Source organism: Coturnix japonica, chromosome 2 (genome assembly GCF_054131305.1).
Source record: "Coturnix japonica strain WE chromosome 2, WE-NBRP24, whole genome shotgun sequence".
Classification (NCBI taxonomy): domain Eukaryota; kingdom Metazoa; phylum Chordata; class Aves; order Galliformes; family Phasianidae; genus Coturnix; species Coturnix japonica.
The window spans coordinates 14542358-14564648 of record NC_140664.1 but is presented as its reverse complement, the minus strand read 5'-3'; the positions used below and the strand labels follow the sequence as shown (position 1 = coordinate 14564648).

The window sequence follows — 22291 nt, the reverse complement described above, 5'->3', positions numbered from 1 at the left end:
ATTTTGCTTTATCTTTTTACTTATCATAAGTTAAAGGGTCTTGCTACTTGAAGAAACTTTTTAATAAAAGAGCAACGTCTATCATATTGACAGTTTAAAACTGAAAAACACATTTTAAAAATGTTCCAGTATACCCTAACTCCTGAACACTGAATCCATCTGTGACAACTTCAAAAAAGGTAGTACAAACATGTATAACCCAAGGAGCCTCAAGCAGGTACTTCCACTCCTGCAAAGAATAATAATGTAGTATAAACAGACATATGCTTAGCATGTTTGATTTAACCAATAGTAAGTATTTAAAATGTGGTTCTAGACCAAAAAAGATCTCTATAAAACTGGCACTTTTTTTTTTTTTTTTTCCCAAAAAAGATATCTTCTTTAATGTGTTTGTATATAAAAGTACTGCTTAGTTCATGTAAAATGGTTTTTTGACTCCTCTGGTTTAGTCAGAACTCATTTCTTTAATTAGTGTAGAAGGCACTAAGGATATCCAGAAATTTGAAGCTTTCAGTTAGTTAATCAGTTCAAAATGTCAAAGTTAATGGTGATTTCAGGATAGGAACTCAAATGCATCATTTGAACAAGATGCATGTTTGTAAGTAAAGATATGTTTCAGTGCTTATAGCATTTTTCTACTAATATAATTATTTTATTAAAATAACATGATCTTCTCTTCCTAAGTTTCACTTGACACCTGTGAGGCTGAATAATTATTTCTTTGTAAATATTTCAATTTTAATGTGACATTGCCAAAAAAACCCATGTTATTCTACAATGCCAGATTTATAGAAGGTCTGTCTTTAGATTAGAACCATATATAAAATTCACCATGCAGACTGAGAAACAAATTTAATATAGTTATATCTGCATAAATACATAAACAATTTCATAACACACAAACAACACAGCACAAACTTCACTCTTGCACTTGAAAAAAGTAACAAAAAAAGGAGTACACTCACAGATAGAAAACTTGTTGCTGTTGTCTTTCCCTGGAAACAATTTAAATCCTCTAGATTTAAAATCTATGGCCTTTTTCACTAGTTAAAAAAAAAAACAAACAAAAAAACAAAAAAACAACAAAACAAACAAAAAAAACAAAAAACAAAAAAACATGTATCAGGAAATACAGTGTAAAATATTTCATTTATTTTGACAAAATGTATAATGAAAGTATATATAAACTAGAATACTAGCTACCTAGAAAGCTCATATTTTGCTCCTAAAGCGGGAAGCAATTTACTAGAATGGGTATTGAGACTGAATTTTTCATCAGACAAAGGAAAGAACTAAGATTTGTAACTATTTTTTTCTCCTGCATAACTGAGATAAAAACATGGCCAAAATGTTTACTTCCATGCACCAAAATGTTTACTTCCATGCACCACAAACAGTGTAAATTACTATCACAGATTTCTGGACACTGGAAAATAAAACCATGCTCTTCATAAACTGTTGAGTCTTAACTAGTATTTCCACTACATCAATAAAGACTTGTGCTTATCCTCTTGAAATAAATAAATAAATAAATAAATAAAATGAAATTACAGAATGCTATCATGCCTAAGGACTTGGGTTTTTTGTTTGTTTGTTTGTTTTTTGTTTTGTTTTGTTTTGTTTTACTTTGTTTTTGTTGTTGTTTTTCTTTTGTTTTTTGGCTTTTTTTTCTTTTTTCATGGGATCACATTTTAATTCAATTTTGCTTTCCACTAATAGATCATTTAAAAAAGAAAAAAAGAAAAAGAAAAAAAAAAAAAGATTCATCCGCATCTTATTAAATACACACTGGAGCCCAAAATATACTTTCAAGTAAAAAAAAAAAATAGTGATAGAAATAAAAAATATTTTCTGTCAAAAATATTTTCTGTCAACATATTTTGGCTTTTGCTGCACATTTCAAAATTTGCATTAAAAATCAGTATTAAATTTGGTAAAAAAGACAAAGTTGATGAAATAGCTAAGAAAGTCACAAACTACTCAGAAGTCCTTCTAAAATCAGCATGTTGGAATACATTCTCAAGAGTCATAGGTACTCAGATCATTTCTCCATGCTGAAATGTCTCCACAACTTCTTTTAAAAATCTGCTCTAGCTATTTCCCTAGCTTCATGATGGAAGAATCATGTTTATTCGGGATATATATAGATTTTATTATCTGTATTATGATCTTTCTGTCATAGAAAACTGAAATTTTTTACTGAAAGAACAAATATCACATTATTAAATTAAGCATACTGGGCAAAGCTACTGTTTTAACTAAATGCAGTCTGCCATTCTACTGTTGATTCTGCAGCTGACTTTTCTTTGCTTGAAAATTCTAATTTGAAAAGTTTTGTGGAAGTTTTATCTCACCTTACCTCTAGCCCCACTGCTAAACTATTTGGACAATATGTGTAAAAGCCTTTACATTGGACTGTCTTTTTGATAAAGGCAGATAATTAAGGCAAAACACATGGCCTTTGTGATTTGTAATCATTACCATGCCTAAGAAAAATCAGGAAAAAACACAGCATGGTTCAAAGACAATTTATAGGACAACTGAGAAATCATAAGAGGTACTTTCACACTTCTGATAGAAAAGACTGTACTTTCTTCTAAGTACCTATACACTTTTTATCACTTTTTATTTTAGGCTTTTTTTTTTTTTTTTTTTTTTTTCCCCCTTCTTCTATCTCAATATATAAAATGATCATCATCATAATGTAACGTATAAACATTACTAGTGGTTAGTGGCTCTGGGAAGTACATTATGTGCAGGTGTAGAATGTATCTGTTGCCACAAAATACTATGAATTTTTTTATTTCAAATAAATGAATCTTATGAAACAGTGCTGTAGGTAGAAGTCATGGACACAGCAACTGTATGTTCATGCAGTATTTCAGCCATACTGAAACAAAAGAAATGTTCTTACATCATTGTATGAGATTTCTAAGATACTGCTTGTACATAATTGTTAATCTGGGTAGGTGTAGACCTGTAAGTTTAATTAGGCTTACTCCGAGCATCAACATTAAATAATTCCTAATTGATCAGAAAGCAGAAACCTAGCTATTTTTGCAACACATAAGTAAGATGAGAATAGGTCTGGATGCATGATCTTAGTTGCTGGTACATGTTTCAATGCGCGTCTCTTATTTTCAGAAATCATCACATCAACATAACAAAGAAGATAGTGAGTGTTTTTGCTTCTTTTTATCTTCAAGCAACTGTTCAATATATCCTCAGTTTACTTTCATGAGAATGAGACCACATCTACAGTGGAACTGTAAAACAGCCATGAAGTTCACATGTAAATGTTACACCTGTGAAGTGGAAATCCCAAACATCAATACAGTCTGGAGGATAAAGGGATAGAAAGCAACCACAGAGAGATGGACTTGGAAGTAGGACTGGACGAAGAACTCAACATGAGTTGGCAATGTGCGCTTGCAGCCCAGGAACCCAACTACATCATGGGCAACATGAAATTAAGTGTGATGATCTATGATTGTCCCCTTTGCTCTGCCCTTTTGGGACTCCACTATTTCAGCTCCAGGGCCTCAAACATAATAAGGACATAAATCAATCAGAATGGGTCAATAGGCAGATCATATGGATGATCAAAGGGCTGGAGCATCTGCTCTGTGAAGACAGGCTGAGTGAGCTGAAGTTGTTTGGCCTGGAGAAGAGAAGGCTTGTGGGAGATCTCATTGCAGCCCCTTGGTATTTAGTGGGGGCCCACAGGAAAAGTAGCGAGGGTTTTTTTAGGTTTATTAGGGTCTATAAAGATAGAACAAAGGGTACTGGATTTAACTAAGACAAGATTTTTGTAGGAAATTGAGAAGAAATTTTTTATTAAGGTGGGAAGGTGCTGGAACAGGATGCCCAGAGAAGTTGTAGATAAATCATCCCTTTGCAAAAGGCCAGGTTGGATAAGGCTCTAGGTGATCTAACCCAAAAGAACGTGTCCCTGCTGTCACAGGGGACTGAAACTAGATGGCTTTTAAGATCCCTTCCAACTCAACCCATTTCATGTTTTGTAAAGCAATTCTCAACAATTTGCTGCAGCTATTTAATACAAGAAAAGTAAGCAACTCAAGATCTCTTATTGTTCTTTACATTTACAGAGGTGAAATAAACTTTTAACTGTTTTGTACCTTAGATTGTTCAATAGTACTTTAAAGTTATAGTGTGAAGAAGTAGATAAAGACACGTATTTCGTTCCAATATGCTTAATTGCTAAAATATCTGTCAGGCTCGATACTTTTATATACATATAAACTCCTCTTCATTCAAAAACAAACAAATAAAAATGTCTACTTTTTAATACTTTCAATATTAGGTATTATTTTTCAAATGCCAGTACGGACACCAGGGAAGAAAATGTGAACTGTTTAAAAAAAATTTTAGTATGCACGTGACAGTAAGCACTGTGGATTTCACTTTTCAGAAGGTTCAAATGGTAGATTCATGACAGGAAATACTGCACCTATACACATCTAAGCAAGTTCACAAAGAGAAATAGACACTTTAAGGGCTCAATTTATTTGGCCTTGGATACCTATCTTCTCATAAGATGAGCTTATACTTTTATATACTCTTCTCTCCAGGTAATTCAGATGTGATAATGCTGCAAACAGCTAAACATTCAGATTAATCTTTTCTAATATTTCTCAGCAGTCAAGACACAGGAAAAATAGATGAGTCTGAAAAACAAGATACCCTTGAGATGGCATACTGGTGCAGATGGAAAGAAGAGATAAGATCCTCCAGTGCTTTGGAGAATACTAGATCATAAATTAAAGCAGATGTGAACACAAAGCTTCCTTTATGCCCTGACCTTCAGTCTACTTTAGAATCAGTTTCAAAATAACACTGAAAATCTAGATCAAAGAAATCAAGATGTTCAAGACCAAACTTAATCAGTTATTAAGTCTAATATATGTGCATTAGAATTACTTTTGGCATCTCTAATTACGTAATTGTAAAACTATCAAATATTTTTTAAATTTATAAAAAGCTATCTGGTATAGCCATATCTCCATTGCTATGTGTAAACAGAAGGTTACAATGTTATTTAATACTACTTTAAATATCTGTGACATGTAGTTTATTTTATTATTTTTTCCTTAATTCTGAAATTTAAATATAATTAAATATATGCATTTATGTTTAGCTTGGGATGAACTGGTAGTGCACAACTCCCATAAAGTCTCTGACAGACATAACTGTAATTATCATCATGTGATCTGATGAATTTAAACAGTATCATCAGATCTACTTGATACTGAATCAGAAATTATTTTTAAAAATCTCCGAAGATCTGGAAAATATTCAGGCATCCACCTTGGTGGATATATTCAACACACATGCTTCTTACCCCACAAATGGCTTTGATGCACAAGAGAAGATTATATAGACTACATATTTTTTCTAAAGCTGTAAAATCCATTGTTTTCTGCAAATATAAAAGATGTATCTAAATGGTTTACTGAATAAATGATTTATTTATTTATTTACTTATATTTTTTTGTGAAACCTGGGTAAGTCAATGCATGAAGTTTGCACGCAAGATGAATGTTCTGAGATTCAGGTAACTGAGTAGACTCGTGGTGGGCAATTTATTTATACACAAACTAAAATAAGTTCAGAATAATTTCATTTCACTTTAACTAAAATAGCTTCCCATGTAAGGTACTGAAATTTCAAGTACTTCTAGGCAAAGTTTTATTAAGTTAGCTCACAAGATCAGAGGCTGATACTGGGGGTATGGTAGTAGAGGTTGAACTACTCCACCAATATCTCAGGACTTTTTTTTTTTTTTTTTTTTTTGCCACCCAACAGATGGCAGCAGAGGGACAGTCTAACAAAATGACTTCTGACGTGGAAGTGCATATGAACAAAAAGTGTGGAATATAATTCCTTCAGAGGAAAAAAAATTCACCCATTGACATTCACTGATGTTTTCTGAACATTTCTGGAGACCAGTGGATATTATCAGAGTGAGGCAGACAGGTAATGCATTTCAATAGTCATGACAAGTCATATTGTGTGGTATGTAGGCTCTTGTACATTGCTATTGAAAATACACAGCTAATGAAGATAATTATGATGAAGAATATTTTTCATAGGTGAGAATTTGATCTATCAGAGTGTTATTGTGATCTTTGTATCTATTGTAATTTCCATGGAAGTATATAGGAAACATTAACTTCAGATCAACTTACATATGTTCCTATATAATGTTTCATGAAGTATGCAATATCTCTGGAAACAAAAGCAAGTTGTGTGCCCCCTCACAAGCTCTGTATTCTGTTTCTCACTATCATTTAAATTCAGCTACAGTTGCCTGAGCATGCTGGGAAAAATTTTTGACACTACATTATCTTAAGCATTTTTTTCCCCTCTGAATTTACATGACAAAAATTCTTCTCATATTTCTGCTACTTAGAAAATAAAAATCAAGATCACTTTTCCCACTTTGCATTAGGCCCAGATATTAGGGATCACAAGCTGACATTACAAATTGTTGTAGATTCAGAATTACATAACCCAACAGCAATAAGTATATTCTCTGGATATATTTTAGACAAGAAATAATGAGTAATCTACTGCTTTCTAAAGGGACAAGAGACAGTTTTGAATGCAGTTCAGAGGAGACTGGTGCAGAACCAGTAAATCACTTGTTGTTCAAGAACTTAAAAATCTTATTGTGACAGATTTTCCTTGCAGCTGTTACTATTTCTAATTACAGAAACAGCAATCTGATATTCTCTAGTCTTCCCATATAACGTGCTTAGTTTCAGATATGGCAAATAAACTGCATGCTTCCAGGCATATGTCTAATGTCTAATCCTGTATACCTGCTCCAGAAGTAGGTCAACATGCAGAACAGATCCCCAGATTGTTCAATGAACATAGTGAGATACTTCAATGAAAACTGTAATAGGCATATTATTTTAACCTAACGTATGTATTTCATATTTATATTAAAATTTTACATATTTTGATTTTACTTTAATGTAAAGTACTACCATTTCAGTTGTGCAAATTCTCCATTTATTCTTAAAGCATAGATGTAAACCTACGACAATTTTCAGAAAACAGTACTGTGCATGATCTAAGTCATGTATAATTTAGTATGCATTCAAAAATGTATATTTGGGTTCTTATCTCCATTAAAAATACACTGGAAAAACAAAACAAAGCAAAACAAAAAAACAAAACAAAACAAAAAAACCATGGAAAAGGGAATAAAAACACCTTACATTTCATCTGACTAAAAAGTATAATCAGTGTACAGCTGCTGGAACTGTAGAGTTGCTGCAAAATTTTACGGAGGAACTCACCCAGTTTTATTTTCATTACAGATTATAAAAATTGTTAGTACTTGAGTTCCAATTAATATAAAACATATTTCTATAATAAAGTAGTGCAGTGATGATCTCAACTATGTAAAACGAAGTAGAACACATATTAATAAAACAAAAGTATATTCATACAGGTAGCAAGTGTATAATATTCATTACATAATGTAAGTTATGACACGTTAGTTCTAAATTAAGAATGATGAGGAGATATAACTACTTTGCACAAATGATCCTTAAGAATCTTAAGGTAACTTTTTTTTCTGCAGTACATCAAATTATATGACAACTGCAATAATGCTAGTTGTCATAATCTAACAAATATGTATTTGATTTATACTAACATATCACCAATGTATCATATGATCAAAGTAGTGATACAGTAAGTTAGAAGACAAACATAAATTACTCAATTTAACATGTCAAGTATAATGAAGTAGCAGCATAATGTTGGCATTTACATAAGAAGATAAATAAGTAATATATAACAGAAGAAATAACTGTGAGAAAACTAAGTTATCATTGTATATATGCAACTGTATTATTATGTCATTGTAGGTAATGACTGTGAAATGTAAAGGAAAAAACAGACAGTGTAAAGAATTATACTGCTTTTTTAAGAATTTTCATTAAAAAAAAAAAAAGTGAAAGAATAATTCCAGTAAGCTTGTTGTTTTTTTCTTCTTGTTAATATGCAACATTGTTCAATTATAATGTTCTGTTTTATGTTGACTTATCAAAGGGTTTTTTTTTTTTTATGTTTTTTTTTTTTAAATAAAAAGGCACCCTAACTCCAGTCATCTGCTAATTGAGTAAAAAAAAGGTCATCTGTATATGGGTAAAAAATAATTTTATCACTTCAGATGTCATAAAAGTTTGTTATGGTGGCTACTGAAAACAAACACCTGAAAAAACAGGGCATTTATTTCAGGAATTCTTCAGCAAATATAGAGTCCATCAATCAGGAATTTCACAGAATCACAGAATTATCAAGATTGGAAAAGACCTAGAAAATCATCCAGTCCAACCATTACCAATACTTCCCAGCTAAATCATATCCCTCAACACAACATACAAACGTTTCTTGAACGCTCCCATGGTCGGTGTCTCCACCATCTCCCTGGGCAGTGCATTCCAGTGCCTGACTACCCTTTCCGAGAAGTAATTTCCTAATATCCAGCTCAAATCTGCCCTGGCGCAGCTTGGAACCATTGCCTCTAGTTCTATCACTGTCTATGTGAGAGAAAAGGCCAACCCCTAGCTCACTACAACCTCCCTTCAGGAAATTACAGAGGGCAATAAGGTTGTTCTTCAGGCTGAACAATCCCATCTCCTTCAGCCTCTCCTCATACGGCTGTGCTCTAGACCCCTCACCAGCTTTGTAGACCTCCTCTGAATGTGTACCAGGGCCTCAACGTCTTTCTTGCAGTGAGGGGCCCAAAACTGAACACAGTACTCAAGGTGCGGTCTCATCAGTGCCGAATACAGGGGGACAATTACATCCATGTATTTTAATCCTTTATGTAAAGAATGTACATATTCTCTTCATGTACATTCTTTACATAAAGGATTAAAATACAGCTAGGATAGCAGTTTGAGATGCAGAAGTATAGGTTTTACTACCCTGTTTTCGTACCCTTTTAAAAAGTCTTAAGAAAAAGATGCAATACACTGCCAGTTATTTCTAGTTGCTTTACATATAGCATATAGGAACAGCCATAAAAATGCGTGCATGATTCAGAAATATTTTTTTTCTTACTTTTAATCACACTGGACTTGACCGTTGGATAAAAATGATCTTCTTTCCATAGACTTTGAAACCAAAAGATGTAAAATACTTAAATCACCATTATTTGTTTTTATCTAAGAAAAATCTTTAACAAACCATGGATTATCAATTTCCTTCATCAAACAAAACCCATGTGTGCCTCAATGCACATTATAAAACATGTAATTTCAAAACTATTATGAAAAAATAAACAAATACAATTCAGTAGTTAAATGCTTGAGTCCTAGAATTGTGTGTGTAATGCTGATAAAAAGTATATAGGATTTCTATATGTAAAAAAGAGTACACAAAATTTATATATTAATATTCTTATAACATATAAGAATCCATGAATCAATACTGAAAAATGTATTGACTTTCTTCAGACCAAGATCCCTGTACACCTGAGTTTCACTCATGCTGAAAGAAAAAACCCACTAAAAACCCTGCTTACACAGCCACATTGATTTCTTACTTGACAATAAGCTCACCTTGCCTGCTCTTCTTTTCCTTTGTCTCCTCCTAAGTAAATCTCATAAAATTCAGGATGTAATAATATATTTTCTGTCAAATCCTTAAAGTGCTTACATCAAATATTCACAAAGCAGTACTCTATCATTTACTGAATCTTTCAAAAATTCAAAACAGTTAAATAATTCCATCTTCAAACATTCCCCACCCCGCCCCACAGAATGAGTTTCACAAGCACCCTATTTAATTCCTTTTTCATATTCTCTTATAGTTTGGTTATTTTCATTTTCTTAATCTCTTGCCTTGCAATGAAATTTAGAATAAAACTAAACTGGTCTCATACCTTATTAAACTTCCTTTAATATGTTGCAAAAAGAAGTACAGGATTAATGTAAAATATCTAGCAGCAAGCTTTTTTTTTTCTTTTTTTTTTTCTTTTTTCTTTTTTAAATGTTTTGAATAGTTTCTTCCTATGATTATTATATATATATTTATATAATTTATATATATAATTATTATGATGATGATATTGCATAAAGTCAGATATCAAGTAGCATAAGCCAAGTTGTGATAGTATTCTAAAAGAAGTTTTGGGGAAATATAGAGAAATAAGAAAGGAATGGTAAGAATTTAGAGGGAAAAATTTGAGTATGATTGAAACGGAAAAAGAATGGATACATCAGCAACATGAATAAAAGTTACTTTGAAAATAAAAAGCTAAGTAAAATATTCAGAACAAAAGAACTTTTATCTTCCTTCCTCCCCCCACACAAGCTTTGCCTAAAACCATATGGTTAAAATACTGCAAATATTTGATATTTCTGCTTTGTAGAAGGAGAATGTGAATCCAGAGTTTTGAAACGTGTTCAAATCTGCTGATCTGATGAAAATAAATGGGGTTTGAGATTCTAAAAATAGCAGTCATTTTTTGGACTGCTACATAAAGATTGTAGTCACACACTGTTTTCTTTGTAATGTTTGTGCTTGATTTCACTAAGCATTTTTTTCCTCCAACCTATGTATGTCTGTATTAGACTTACTTTTATCTGTATTTCGTGTGAAAACCTAAGCTGATTATTTATGAACTGTAGCAGTCATACTGCTTATACCTTGTCACATGGTTTATACCTTGCACTCTTTTTTATCTACTGTATAGAGAACATGGATGGACAATGATGGACATTGTCTACTAATGCAGAACTTCTGTATCATCCAACATTGTTCTTAATCAGGTGTTAAAAAATCATTTCATTCTTTTCCTCTTTGAGACTTTCTAGATGTGAACAATACTATAATATGAACAATACTGTAGATAACATTTGCCAATATTAATTTAACTCTGGATGGGGGGAGAGGAAGTGAGGGGGGGGGGGGGGGTTGGAGGGGAAGGGAGAGGAAGTAAATAAAGCACAGTATTTTATATCTGAATATTTTAACATCAGAAATTAAACCACTTTTCAAGGAAAGAGAGAGAGAGAGAGAGAGAGAGAGATGGTTACAAGAAATTGTTCATGCAGAGCTTTTCTTGTATGATAGGAGTTAATTCTTTATTTCCATGATAGAAGAAGTTCAGATTCATTAAACTAAAGGACAAAACTCCAGTGACTTAACTGGAGATATTTCATTTTCAATCCACTTCTAATAATAGAATTAAGAAGCCTTTAAAAATTTGTTACACTCAATGTGTAAAATTATTTATACTTAGTGGTACTTTTAAAAGCCAGAGAAGTAACAATATCATGTCAGCAAAAGTCAGCATCAAAATTTATTATATTTGGCACTGACAAATCAGGGATTATTCTCAATTATCTGAAAACAAACAAACAAACAACTCCGCTACTCCTTATATAATCAGATTGCTTTTTTTTTTTTTTTTTCTTCTACTTCTATATCAGTCATTACTTTGAAATCTTCACACATCCTCTTTTTCCACTGTAACCACAAGATTGTGATAATGTAACCCATTATTCTATGTAATATTTTATTAGGCTGAGTGTGTACTTCTGCAATAAAAATGAACATACATCTTTAGACATACAAACATACTATGAAAGAACTCTATAGATAAAAATCCAAAATATTTCTTATTATGTTTACATATACTGAACAAAAACAAACAAACAAAACAAAACAAAACAAACAAACAAAAAAACACCCTAGAAAGAAATGCAGCCAATAAGAATTTTAAAGTGACTTAGTAGCACTGATGACATTTTTAAACTCTGAATACGTAGATAAGATAAAAAATGTCAGATTCTTTTCAACTAATGCAGTTATGATTAAGCTAAGAGTACTTAAATACTTTAATAGAAAATAAATAAGGTAAAAAATCACACTTAGTTTCCTTCCTGAATTTTCATCTGAATAAGATGAGAAATTTCATACTAGAAACTGCAATTTAGTGTCTGTATGAACTGTTACTAGATAAACCATTACTAGATAAACACTTTCATGAGCTTGGATTCTTGTTTTCGTGAGAACTTACTTATAATCTAAAAGATGCCATAAATATATTATATATATAATATATAAATATAATATATTTTTCATTAGCTAATCAAGATGCCTCTTGAAAGCAAGAATTTCATGCTTTTTCTCCTTTCTCCTTCCAGAAGACTTCTCCATTGCAATAACAGGAATTTTTTGACATCTTGCTTTAATATATTTAATTTTTCATATAGTCTAGTCTGTTTTTAAGTTTTCTAAATACAAGAATTTACTACCTGAAATATTTATTCCTTCATCCTCTCTGAGATGGTATTTTGTAAGATGGAATACTCAAATCAATATAATATAGTATAGTTCTTTCATTCATCTGATGCAGCCTGAATTCTTTTTAAAGAAGGAATGTAATCATGTGCAGTATTTCCCAGGAGATATCATTGCTACCTTAAAAATACTTGTATTTGCACTTCCTTATCTCTTATGAAAATATTTCACTGAAACCTTCCAGGTTTCCTTTTCTCTCTCTGAAATATGCAGAATAAGAAATCTTCCTTCTGTCATTTCCTTCTAATAAACTGAGAGAAGAAATTCTTCAGCCAGCCTTTGATACAACCTACAGTTATTTTTGAAGTGTGCATATTGAATCATAGAATTGTGGAATAGCCTGGGTTGAAAAGGACCACAGTGATCATCCAGTTTCAACCACCCTGAAATGTGCAGCATCACCAACTACCAGACCAGACTGCCTAGAAACATCCAGCCTGGCCTTGAGTGCCTCCAGAGATGGGGCATTCTCAGCCTCCTTGGGCAACCTGTTCCAGTGCATCACCACCCTCTGTATGAAAAACTTCCTTTTAATCTCTAACTAAACCTCCACTGTCTTAGTTTAAAACTTTTCCCCCTTGTCCTATCACTATCCACCCTCGTAAACAGTCATTCCCCTTCCCATTTGTATTCTCACTTCAGGTACTGGAAGGCCGCAATGAGGTCTCTCCGAAACCTTCTCTTCTCCAAGCTAAACAATTCCAGTTCCCTCAACCTTACCTCATAGGAGAGGTGCTCCAACCCTGTGAATGTGAAAGAATAATTTTTGTCTAGTATATTTAGTTTAGAACTCTAGCTGCTCTTTCATACAAACTCAATAATAAAAATGTACTCTCTTCTAACAGATTCTGAAAGATCTTTTTCGCAGAACTATCCTGCAGGATAGTTCTATTGTTATCCCTTTACACCAAAGTCAGTCTGTCATAAAACATAACACCATTCTGACATCATTTGCAATATTCTCAAAAATTACACATATTCCAGATGTTTACTAAGTTGTAAATAAAATAGTAAGTTTTCACAAATTGTATTTAGTACACTAAAAGTTTACTTTTTTTGTTGTTTGGTTTGTTTGTTTGTTTGTTTGTTTGTTTCAAGAATTAATTACTTTGCATGATTTGCAAATTTTTGTCTGCTTAATAATGTGGGAAAAATATGTTTCCAGAATAAAAGCTAATTTTCATTTTGAATATATATTAAATAGAGAAATAATTTATAAAGGAATTTACATAAACTTTTAAATTAAGTCTTATAAATATCTCCACTGGAATTTAATTTGTGGGTTGAAATGAGTAAATATTCCTTAGTATTTATTTCAGTAGAAACACACTGGAAACACCCTAGAAACACATGTGGAGCATTTGCCCATAGCAGAAATTACTCTCTGTCATTAACAAATACTTACACGTTCACAAATACTTTCTAAGAATATTTCTGTATTCTGATTGATTAACAAAATATTGACCATTACCAAACAAAACCAGCTATTCTTTTACTCAGTATATGATTACCCTTTTCAGTGTAATCTACACGTATTCTGTTATGTGGTTTTCATATAATAATATTATATTTTGAAGTGTTGTACAGGAAATGTTAACAATATAAACATTTTAAACATGGCATGAGAGAAGAAACTACAAACAAAACTAGGTGTGGATTTTGTTTTCTAGGATAATAGATGCAGGTTTCTTCTCACCTGTGGGTGTTTGTTGATACTGGTTTAATTTATTAAAATCAACTAACATAACATTGATTTAACAAAATCTTGGTATCATTTTTTTCCCTTGGGATAAGATTTTGTATTTTAATATGGTAAAGCCACTCAGAAGGGATTTACATATGTATTATGAAAGCCTTACACATTAAAGGACAGATCACTGAAGAAAACGGCAGTAAGAAAACTGTGGAGAGGACATTGTTGAACAATGATTACTAATAGGTGAAAGAAAAAGCAGAGTTGTCAGATTTAACTGAAGAGATGTTCTCTCTCTAAATCAGAAGAATTTATTATAGACCTTCAGCTACTCCATTCAAAACTTAAAACCTGCTTTCTCCTTTTTAAACCTGTCTAAAATGTTCTTAAAAGAATGTTCAAACACACAAATAGTAAATAAATAAACAAATAAATAAACATCAGATTGATGTTGATAGAAATAGAATTGAAAAATAAAGGTATTTTGGGATTTCTATTTCATTTGCAAATCAAATACAGTGTAGTTGTGGGGTTTTTTGGAGGGGAAGAGTGTTGTTTTTATTCTTTGTGGATTTTTTGTTAGTTTGTTTTGTTTTGTTTTGTTTCTCTCAGTAAACCTACTAAATTATATAATGTTTTAAAAAGCTCTTTTGTTTCAATACATTTTTGTAAATTAAGCTACTTTATACCACACGTCCAGCTGGTCCAGTAATCTAATAGATTACATTCTTAAGTCGTCTTTAGACAACAGCAACCATTTAGTTTTAATACTGAAATAGGCAAAAATAAATTTTCTAGTCATAAATATTTTGCTTCATTCACTGATTTTGTGTGTGGTAGAACAAAAATGTACAGATGTTTAAAACCCAACCTCTTCTAAATATTTAAGCAGAAGGAAAATAAATAAATCTGCATCACTGCTTATTTTAGAACAAAAGAGCTATTTAGAAAGCATATTTTTAAATGTTGTAACAGCTTATGTGTAAACATATATGCAACACAGAATAACATTTAATCTCAAGTTTTATCTCACACTAGGTTTGATAACAATGTGTACTGATGTAAAGTATGAAATAAAAAAAAAAAAAAGAAAAAGAAAAAAAGAAAATTACTTGATTGTTCCCTTTTGTGTTTCTATCATTCAAATATTTTAAAATACTATGACAATATTCATTTTCTTTCCATCTGTGTGTTTTCCTAAAACTCAGTTTAAAATTTAATTTCTTTCCCATTTGATTCAATTATACTTCCAGAATGTACATCTGATCTTTCACTTCTGATTTATAGAAAATATTTTTTCAATAACTACATGGGCACAAGTAAGATAATATCCAATACCTCTATGAGTAACAACTGCAAGTTCTTTAGTTCTTTCTATTTGCTCAGCTTTTCTCGGTCTTCTTCTTGTGCTTTGTAAGTTTGCTTGAAGTGAGAGTGCTTCTTTGGAAGAGGCCGACTCCAGAACTGATTTTCTTATATTCATATCTTGTACTTGTTGCTCTTCAGGAAGTTGTCTATGGATGGTCACTGCACTGGATACAGTAACATCTGCAGATGTGCTAGCAACAGTAATAGCACCAGGAGTGGCCGCAATAGGCTCTTCTAACTCACCAGTAGAGGCAGTTTTGATCAAAGTGGAAGAACCTGTGGGATACACAGTAGCACTGGATGCTAACTTTTTCTTTTGAACTGTGTTTTCTCGATCAACCTAAGAGATTAAATTTCTTTCTGTTTAACATAGTAAAGACAACTGACATGAAAAGAGAAAAGTGAAGATGTTTTATTTACTAATTTGATGTAACCTGAACACATCTTAATGCTAGTGAACATTTTGTAACTATTTTTATATTACACATTTAGTTTCAAATGCCCTGAGAAAGCTCAGAGTCGTAAGGTTTGTATCAGTCAGAATGACAGCACATAATTTTTCCTCCTACAAATGCCATCAAGAAAATACCGTGGATGGAGAAAAATATAGGTATTAATCAATACAGGAGGCCCCATGAGTAGGAAAGCGCTAATTGCCCTATTGAGGAAAGACACAGTAGCATTACACAGTAACATAGGCTGTGGGCAGAACTTTGATACTCCAACTGCTAATAAGCCAGCCAGATGCACTCATGCATCCAATTCTTTTCATCCAATCTTGAAAAGGATCTGAAATCTCAAAACATTCAGAGTTTAAATAAAGCTAAGAGTAGATGGAGAGTAAAAGGTAAACTTTAAAACAAACAAACCAACCAACAAACAAACATAAACCATATATTCTACAATTCTACAGTCATCTCAGTTGATATTGGTCAAAGGCCGTGTCTATTATTATCTATTTTTTGCACTCAAATTTCCATAAAAATAGATTAATGATTATTTTACTTCAAAATACTCATAAAAAATCAAGTCCTTGATGAGCTATTATTATTATTATTATTATTTTCCCTAGGCAATGTTTAGGGGAAAAAAAAATAAAATAAAATAAAAATATAAATTTAACACCTCTAACATGTGTAGAAGCTATAATACATAAAACAGATGGGATTATTTTTGTTAATATATTTGATTAACATTTTTATCCTTCCCCAGTCCCTAGATTTGGCTTCAGATCTTTGCAAGCCAACTTTCTCACATATGAATATTTAGGACTGTATGCTTGTATATTTACGTCCAAGCTTTCCTCTCAGAGGCTTTAAAACTTGTCCTTAGAGTGTAGTGGATGACAACACGACTTAAACTAAACAGTTTTTGCACAAATTAGTAGAGGAATTCTAGAAAATGGAAATAGGATTCTCAGTGGAGCTAGGAAGCATTTAGCACCTTTTCAGCATGTGTTATATACCAAACCCATTGACAAGATAATGAAATATGACACATAAACAAATGGAACTCATAGTATATAATACATATATATATAACATAAATAAAATACAAAATGATAATAAAGTCTGAGGAGTTTGTGCTGCAAAAGTTTTAAGTGGAAAGTGGTTTTTTTTTCTATACTATTTAAATAGTAAAAGATTTGTTTTGTTTTTTTCTTTTTTTTTAAGCATTATACAGACAACAAAAAGATCTTTTTTTTTTAAGCATTAAATATATTACTTTTACAATCTTACATTTAATGTCTTAATATCTGCTCTATTGTACAGCACTTCTAAATAATACTGTGGTAGTTTCCTGATAAACTAAAACTTAAAGCACCAGGTAAGATTCCAGCTTTATTTGTAGTAGACAGAAACATTAAACTTCTGATAGAGGGAAAATCAAACAAAAGAAAACAAACACAGCCCACTGCTTGCTGTCCTACGATGACAACACTATAAGCAACTGAAATAGATCTAGACATGTTTTAGTTTTTATTTGAGAATAAAAGAAGAAAAAAATCACAATGAAGAATAATAACAAAAGATATGATTCAGGATATGGTGAATTTCTGGCAGACTGATATTAAAACACAGAAAATACAAGTGTATGACCAAGAATACTGAATAAGGATAATGTTGATTAAATGTTGATTAATGTTGATTAAAACAAAGAAAAAAGAAAAAACCTCTATCATAAAATTTATATGTAAGGCAATTAACAAAAATAATCAGTAGTCACCAGCCCTTAGTAACAAACTTAAAGTTACATTCAGGTTCTCAAACAAATACAAATGGTACGTTGTGTCCCAGCACTTTAAAGAAGCACAACACTAAAGTGGAAAATTATAAAAGTTAAGATAAAGACAATCTAAAAGTAATATATGTATTAAAAAGTACCTCATTGCTACAGAGGTAAATATCAAGTAGAACATCTAATTTGTTAAGCTTACTAGAAAATAACGTGGAATTAAAAGGAGATTAAGCTGATGAAGCAACTTAGTTCAGAAAAGCAGCCTGAATGTTTCGCTACTGAAAAGTGTTTTAACTGCTAAAACTTTGGATAATGAAAACATATGGAAGCTCCATAAGCCTATCTATTTATATAGGAGTGGAGGTTGCTCCTGATTCCAACTCCATGTTTAGTAAAGAAAAGAGGCAATGGCCTTTGACATTTCCCTGAGACAAAGCTCCATAAATAGATCGTGAAACACTCGATTTGGATATGCAATATGTACAACTATACACGAGGTTGCTCTTGTAAACGTATGATAGCAAAAGAAATTTACTCCAGATAAACTAACAAACAGTGGAAATTCTCATTTGTATTAATCTCATAGACTAACTTGGTACATGCAATCACTGATGGAATAAAATAATCTAGGGAGAACATGAATATCTTTTCAACTCTACAGAAGCATTCATAAAGGAAAGTAAAAGGAAAAGATAAAAGGCCAAACCACTATCTATTACAATTTTCCTTTGCAGAACAGTAAAACCTGGGAAAGTTCACTTTAAATTAGGGAATACTAGAGGTATGTATCATCCCTCTTTAGTCAATATGGATATTTCAAATATTTTTATTTTAAGTTGTAATCTATGTGCTGAAATACTAAAATGGAATTTAACCACTTTTCAAAACTGTAGGCCTGAGAATGAGTTGTCACTTTTTTCATAGGGAAGTTCGTTTTGAAAAGCCAGATTAGATAAATGCAGTCTTTGATTTAGATGGTTATTTGAATTGGTGTACAATTGAAAAACAAGTTATATTTCTTAAATAAAACCAATTAGAGAAGACCACATGAGTTTCAGGCTTAATTTAGAAGTTTGAGATCTGTGCTGTTTTAACATATTATGTTCGATCCCAGATTAAGTGGCAGATTTCAGCTGTAGCTGCTGTCTCCTCTTCTCGAATTGATTTACTCTTCCATTTGGGTTAATGCAAGCAAAAATACCAGGGATCAGTCATTATGCGTTAGACTTACATACATGACTTAATATTGAATTTCTCACAAAATAAACAATAGTAACTGCCAATATGTAACGACCATTATTTCTTCAAAGAAAATTTTATATAGTGTTTTAGTAAGACTTAGGATTTTAAGGAAAATAAATTAATCTGCAGCATTTAATTGACAGTATGAAATTGTTTTCTCGTATTAATAATTAACTGGACTTAAATAAACTCTTTCAATTGTAATGCCAGTTTAAAATAAAGAATTGACTTGAATTATATTACAGTAACTTTTGATTTTACAAGCCAACTCTTATAATTAAATAGACTGAAAGTACTGATAACAGTCAGAATGACTTGACTGACTTAAAAATCCATTACTAAATATTTTAAATGCGACTGAAGTAGTATAATTCATCCAGAAGTATTCAGTAAATATTTTAAAGATATTTTAACTTTTCTCTTTCTTCAGAGACAATTGGTAAATAAACATTTTTCCTACTTATCTGTTCACTGGTTAGTAACACAACTGATTAGAAGTCAAATACATATATATATATAGGGGGGAGAAAAAAGAAAAAAGTGGAACATTCTATAAAGTGATTTTGTTTCTATCACGCTAGAAGTAAAACTATTTATTTATTTTGTCCAAAGGATCATAGCATAACTAAAGTCAAAATGGAGCTCAGAATGTCTCATGTTCATGCTCTTGCATAGAGCATAATATGTTCTGAGGTCAGCTCAGGTCACTCAGAGCATTATCCTTGTCAGATCTTGAGAATACCTTTCAGTATAGAGACTGTGGAATCTCTGAGTCAACTGGTTCAAATGCAAGAGGCACAAAATAAAATAAATAAATAAATAATAAAAAAATCCCTTGATATATGGCCTGAGGATCACTTCAAACTTTGTTAATTTATCTGCTCTCAAAACATGTTCCACTGTGATAAGCTTGTCTCCATCTGTGCAGTAACCCTCTTGCATTCACTGGGAAGCCGGTTTTGTATAATTTTTTCTTTTTCTCAAAGATGAACAACTCCAGCTCCAGCCACTTCTCATGGGACAGATGCTCCATCGTCTAACCACTTCTGTGGCTCTCCACTGGACTTTCTCTAGCAAAGAACACTTCTTTCCCATGCTGGGATCAAAATGTGGATGTAGTATTCCAGACATGGTCACAGGAGTGTTGAGTAAAGGACAATAAACATTTCCTTTCATCTTCTGGCTACATTCTTGTTAATATAGTTCAGAATGCTGTTAGCCCTCTTTCCTGCCAGGATACACTGCTGGCTCAGATTCTTCTTGTTATCTGCCACAATCCACTCTTTTCAACAGAATTGCTTGCTACTTGCCATTCCTATGCCAGGGTTTCTGTCTTCTTGTATGCAAGGCTTTAAACTTGTCTTCATTGAGTTTCATAAAGATCCCATTGTCTTATTCCTTTACCTTGTCTACATCCTTCTGATGGCAGTGCTTTCCATTACTGTATTGACTATTGATAGACATTCTGTTGTCATTTCAAACCTGATGATACTCTAGATCAATTAATAAACATAATGAATAGAACTTTTACATAGACCCTTGCAGTACTCCACTTGTTGCTGGATTCCAGGTAGAGTATGGCCCATTAACAATTCCCTCTAAATTTTCAAGTTGTTACCTTCAATAGTGGAAAAACATATGAAAAACTAACAGATTATTCATAAAATAAAATAAAATAAAATAAAATAAAATAAAATAAAATAAAATAAAATAAAATAAAATAAAATAAAATAAAATAAAATAAAATAAAATAAAATAATTGTAGTCTATGCTTGAATAAGACCGAATAATGGTGTCTAAGCATAATGTTCAGCAGCTATTATAATTCATTACAGTTTGTGAATATTTGTTTGCTCTCAGATTCTAAACTGAATCTGATTCTTAGGAATTAATCAGTAAAACTATCTTGTTTATTCATGGCGAATTTAAAATGCAAGACTTTATTTGTCTATGCGACACCTATGATTGGAACTAAGACTTTTTAAACAAATCTAAAGGTCATTAAACTGTATTGTCCTAAATGGGAGTCAGTATACTAATGAGATAATAAGGTCAGATTGTGTTTCTTAATAACAAAAAGCTTCTCATTCTTTTCACAGCGGATAATTGAGGTGTTGGCAGTCTTTAAAAATAAAACTGCATATTTCATTAAAGAAAAGAGGTAGTCAGAAATATATCTGGAATTTCGAACAAGAGTAATCACTGCATTCTATCTTCATTCTTTTTTCAGATGTTCAAGGAGATTCAGTCAAGATCTATTAAATACCCTTACTTAAAACCTTTGCATATTTTAATCTTTGTAATGGCTAGCGCATCATATTAAGAGGATTATTTTTGCTAGCAAAATATCTTAATTAACAATTCTCTTTGATGTTCTCAGTCATTAAGTATTTTCTGCCTGCAAGACTTTCAAATAAAGCTACAAATTAATTAAAAGAATATATTCTCAACCTGTTAAAATAATTTTCAAGTTAGTGTAGATATACAGGCTTCACTGCTTTAGATGATTATTTTTAGATGCCATTCCAGCCTTATTATATTCACAAACATCTTCTTTTTAATTAATAATCAAAATCATTAAATTGTTAATATTCATATAAACTTTTACCTGGTCCTTTGTCTGAACCACAAAACCACAGTTTTGCTTCTGTTAATTTATATATCAGGAATAGAAAATAAAGGAATATAGAACTCAAATATGAATTTGAGAATATGAAATTCATATTAATGGATGATTCAAAGCACTCTTCTGACTAAATCAATTTTCAGTACCCAATCATAAAAGAAGGAAATAAAACAATGTATTTCAAGAAATCCATGAAAAAAATGGCTCAAGGCACCTTTCTGGACTTAATTTCAAAAGTGCAATTATCACTGGATACATCCAAAGAATAAAGACTACAAAAGCTGTCTAGACAGAATTTTGGTGTATGTACTCTTTGCTTCCTCTTGTTTTCGTGTTCTCTACAATTTGTGCTAACTGATTCAGAACCTATTTTTTATTTACTTTTGGTACCAGAAGACACTTTGCATTTTCTCATGATGTATATATATATTTTTTTTCCCCGTTTTCACTCTTCTTTCAGCCCTTTTGCTATTACTTCTTTCTTCTCTTTCTCTCCACTTTTGTTTTTTTTTGGTTTTTTTGTTTGTTTGTTTTTGTTGTTGTTGTTTTTTAACTGGTTTTAAATGTAAATCTACTGCTCCAAAGAGAAATATACTATATACATATATATATATATGAAAATAAAATTAAGCACTGATCAGAAAATTTCAGTAGGACAAGTGATACTATGTTTATTGTCTTTCAGAACATAAGAGTATACATCCACATGAGACTTTTCCTCACTAAACTTAATATCACCTGAGTAGTTTTATCTTAAACCAGATATT

The 22291-nt window shown here is 31.6% G+C and overlaps 1 protein-coding gene across 3 annotated transcripts in view; it reads right to left on the bottom strand.

Moving 5' to 3' along the window:
• The window catches only part of CSMD3 (CUB and Sushi multiple domains 3), a 468617-nt gene that overhangs the window by 278066 nt on the left and 168260 nt on the right, over positions 1 to 22291 (bottom strand). The window contains exons 7-8 of one of the 3 annotated variants that reach the window (XM_015856172.3): positions 15389 to 15694; positions 966 to 1043 (exon numbers count right to left, since the gene is read on the bottom strand). The exons of 1 other annotated variant lie outside the window; for it this stretch is intronic. In XM_015856172.3, the coding sequence (XP_015711658.2) occupies positions 966 to 1043; positions 15389 to 15694 (384 nt within the window). The remainder of the gene's footprint in view (positions 1 to 965; positions 1044 to 15388; positions 15695 to 22291) is intronic. One more of the 3 variants, XM_015856173.3, reaches the window with a different exon arrangement.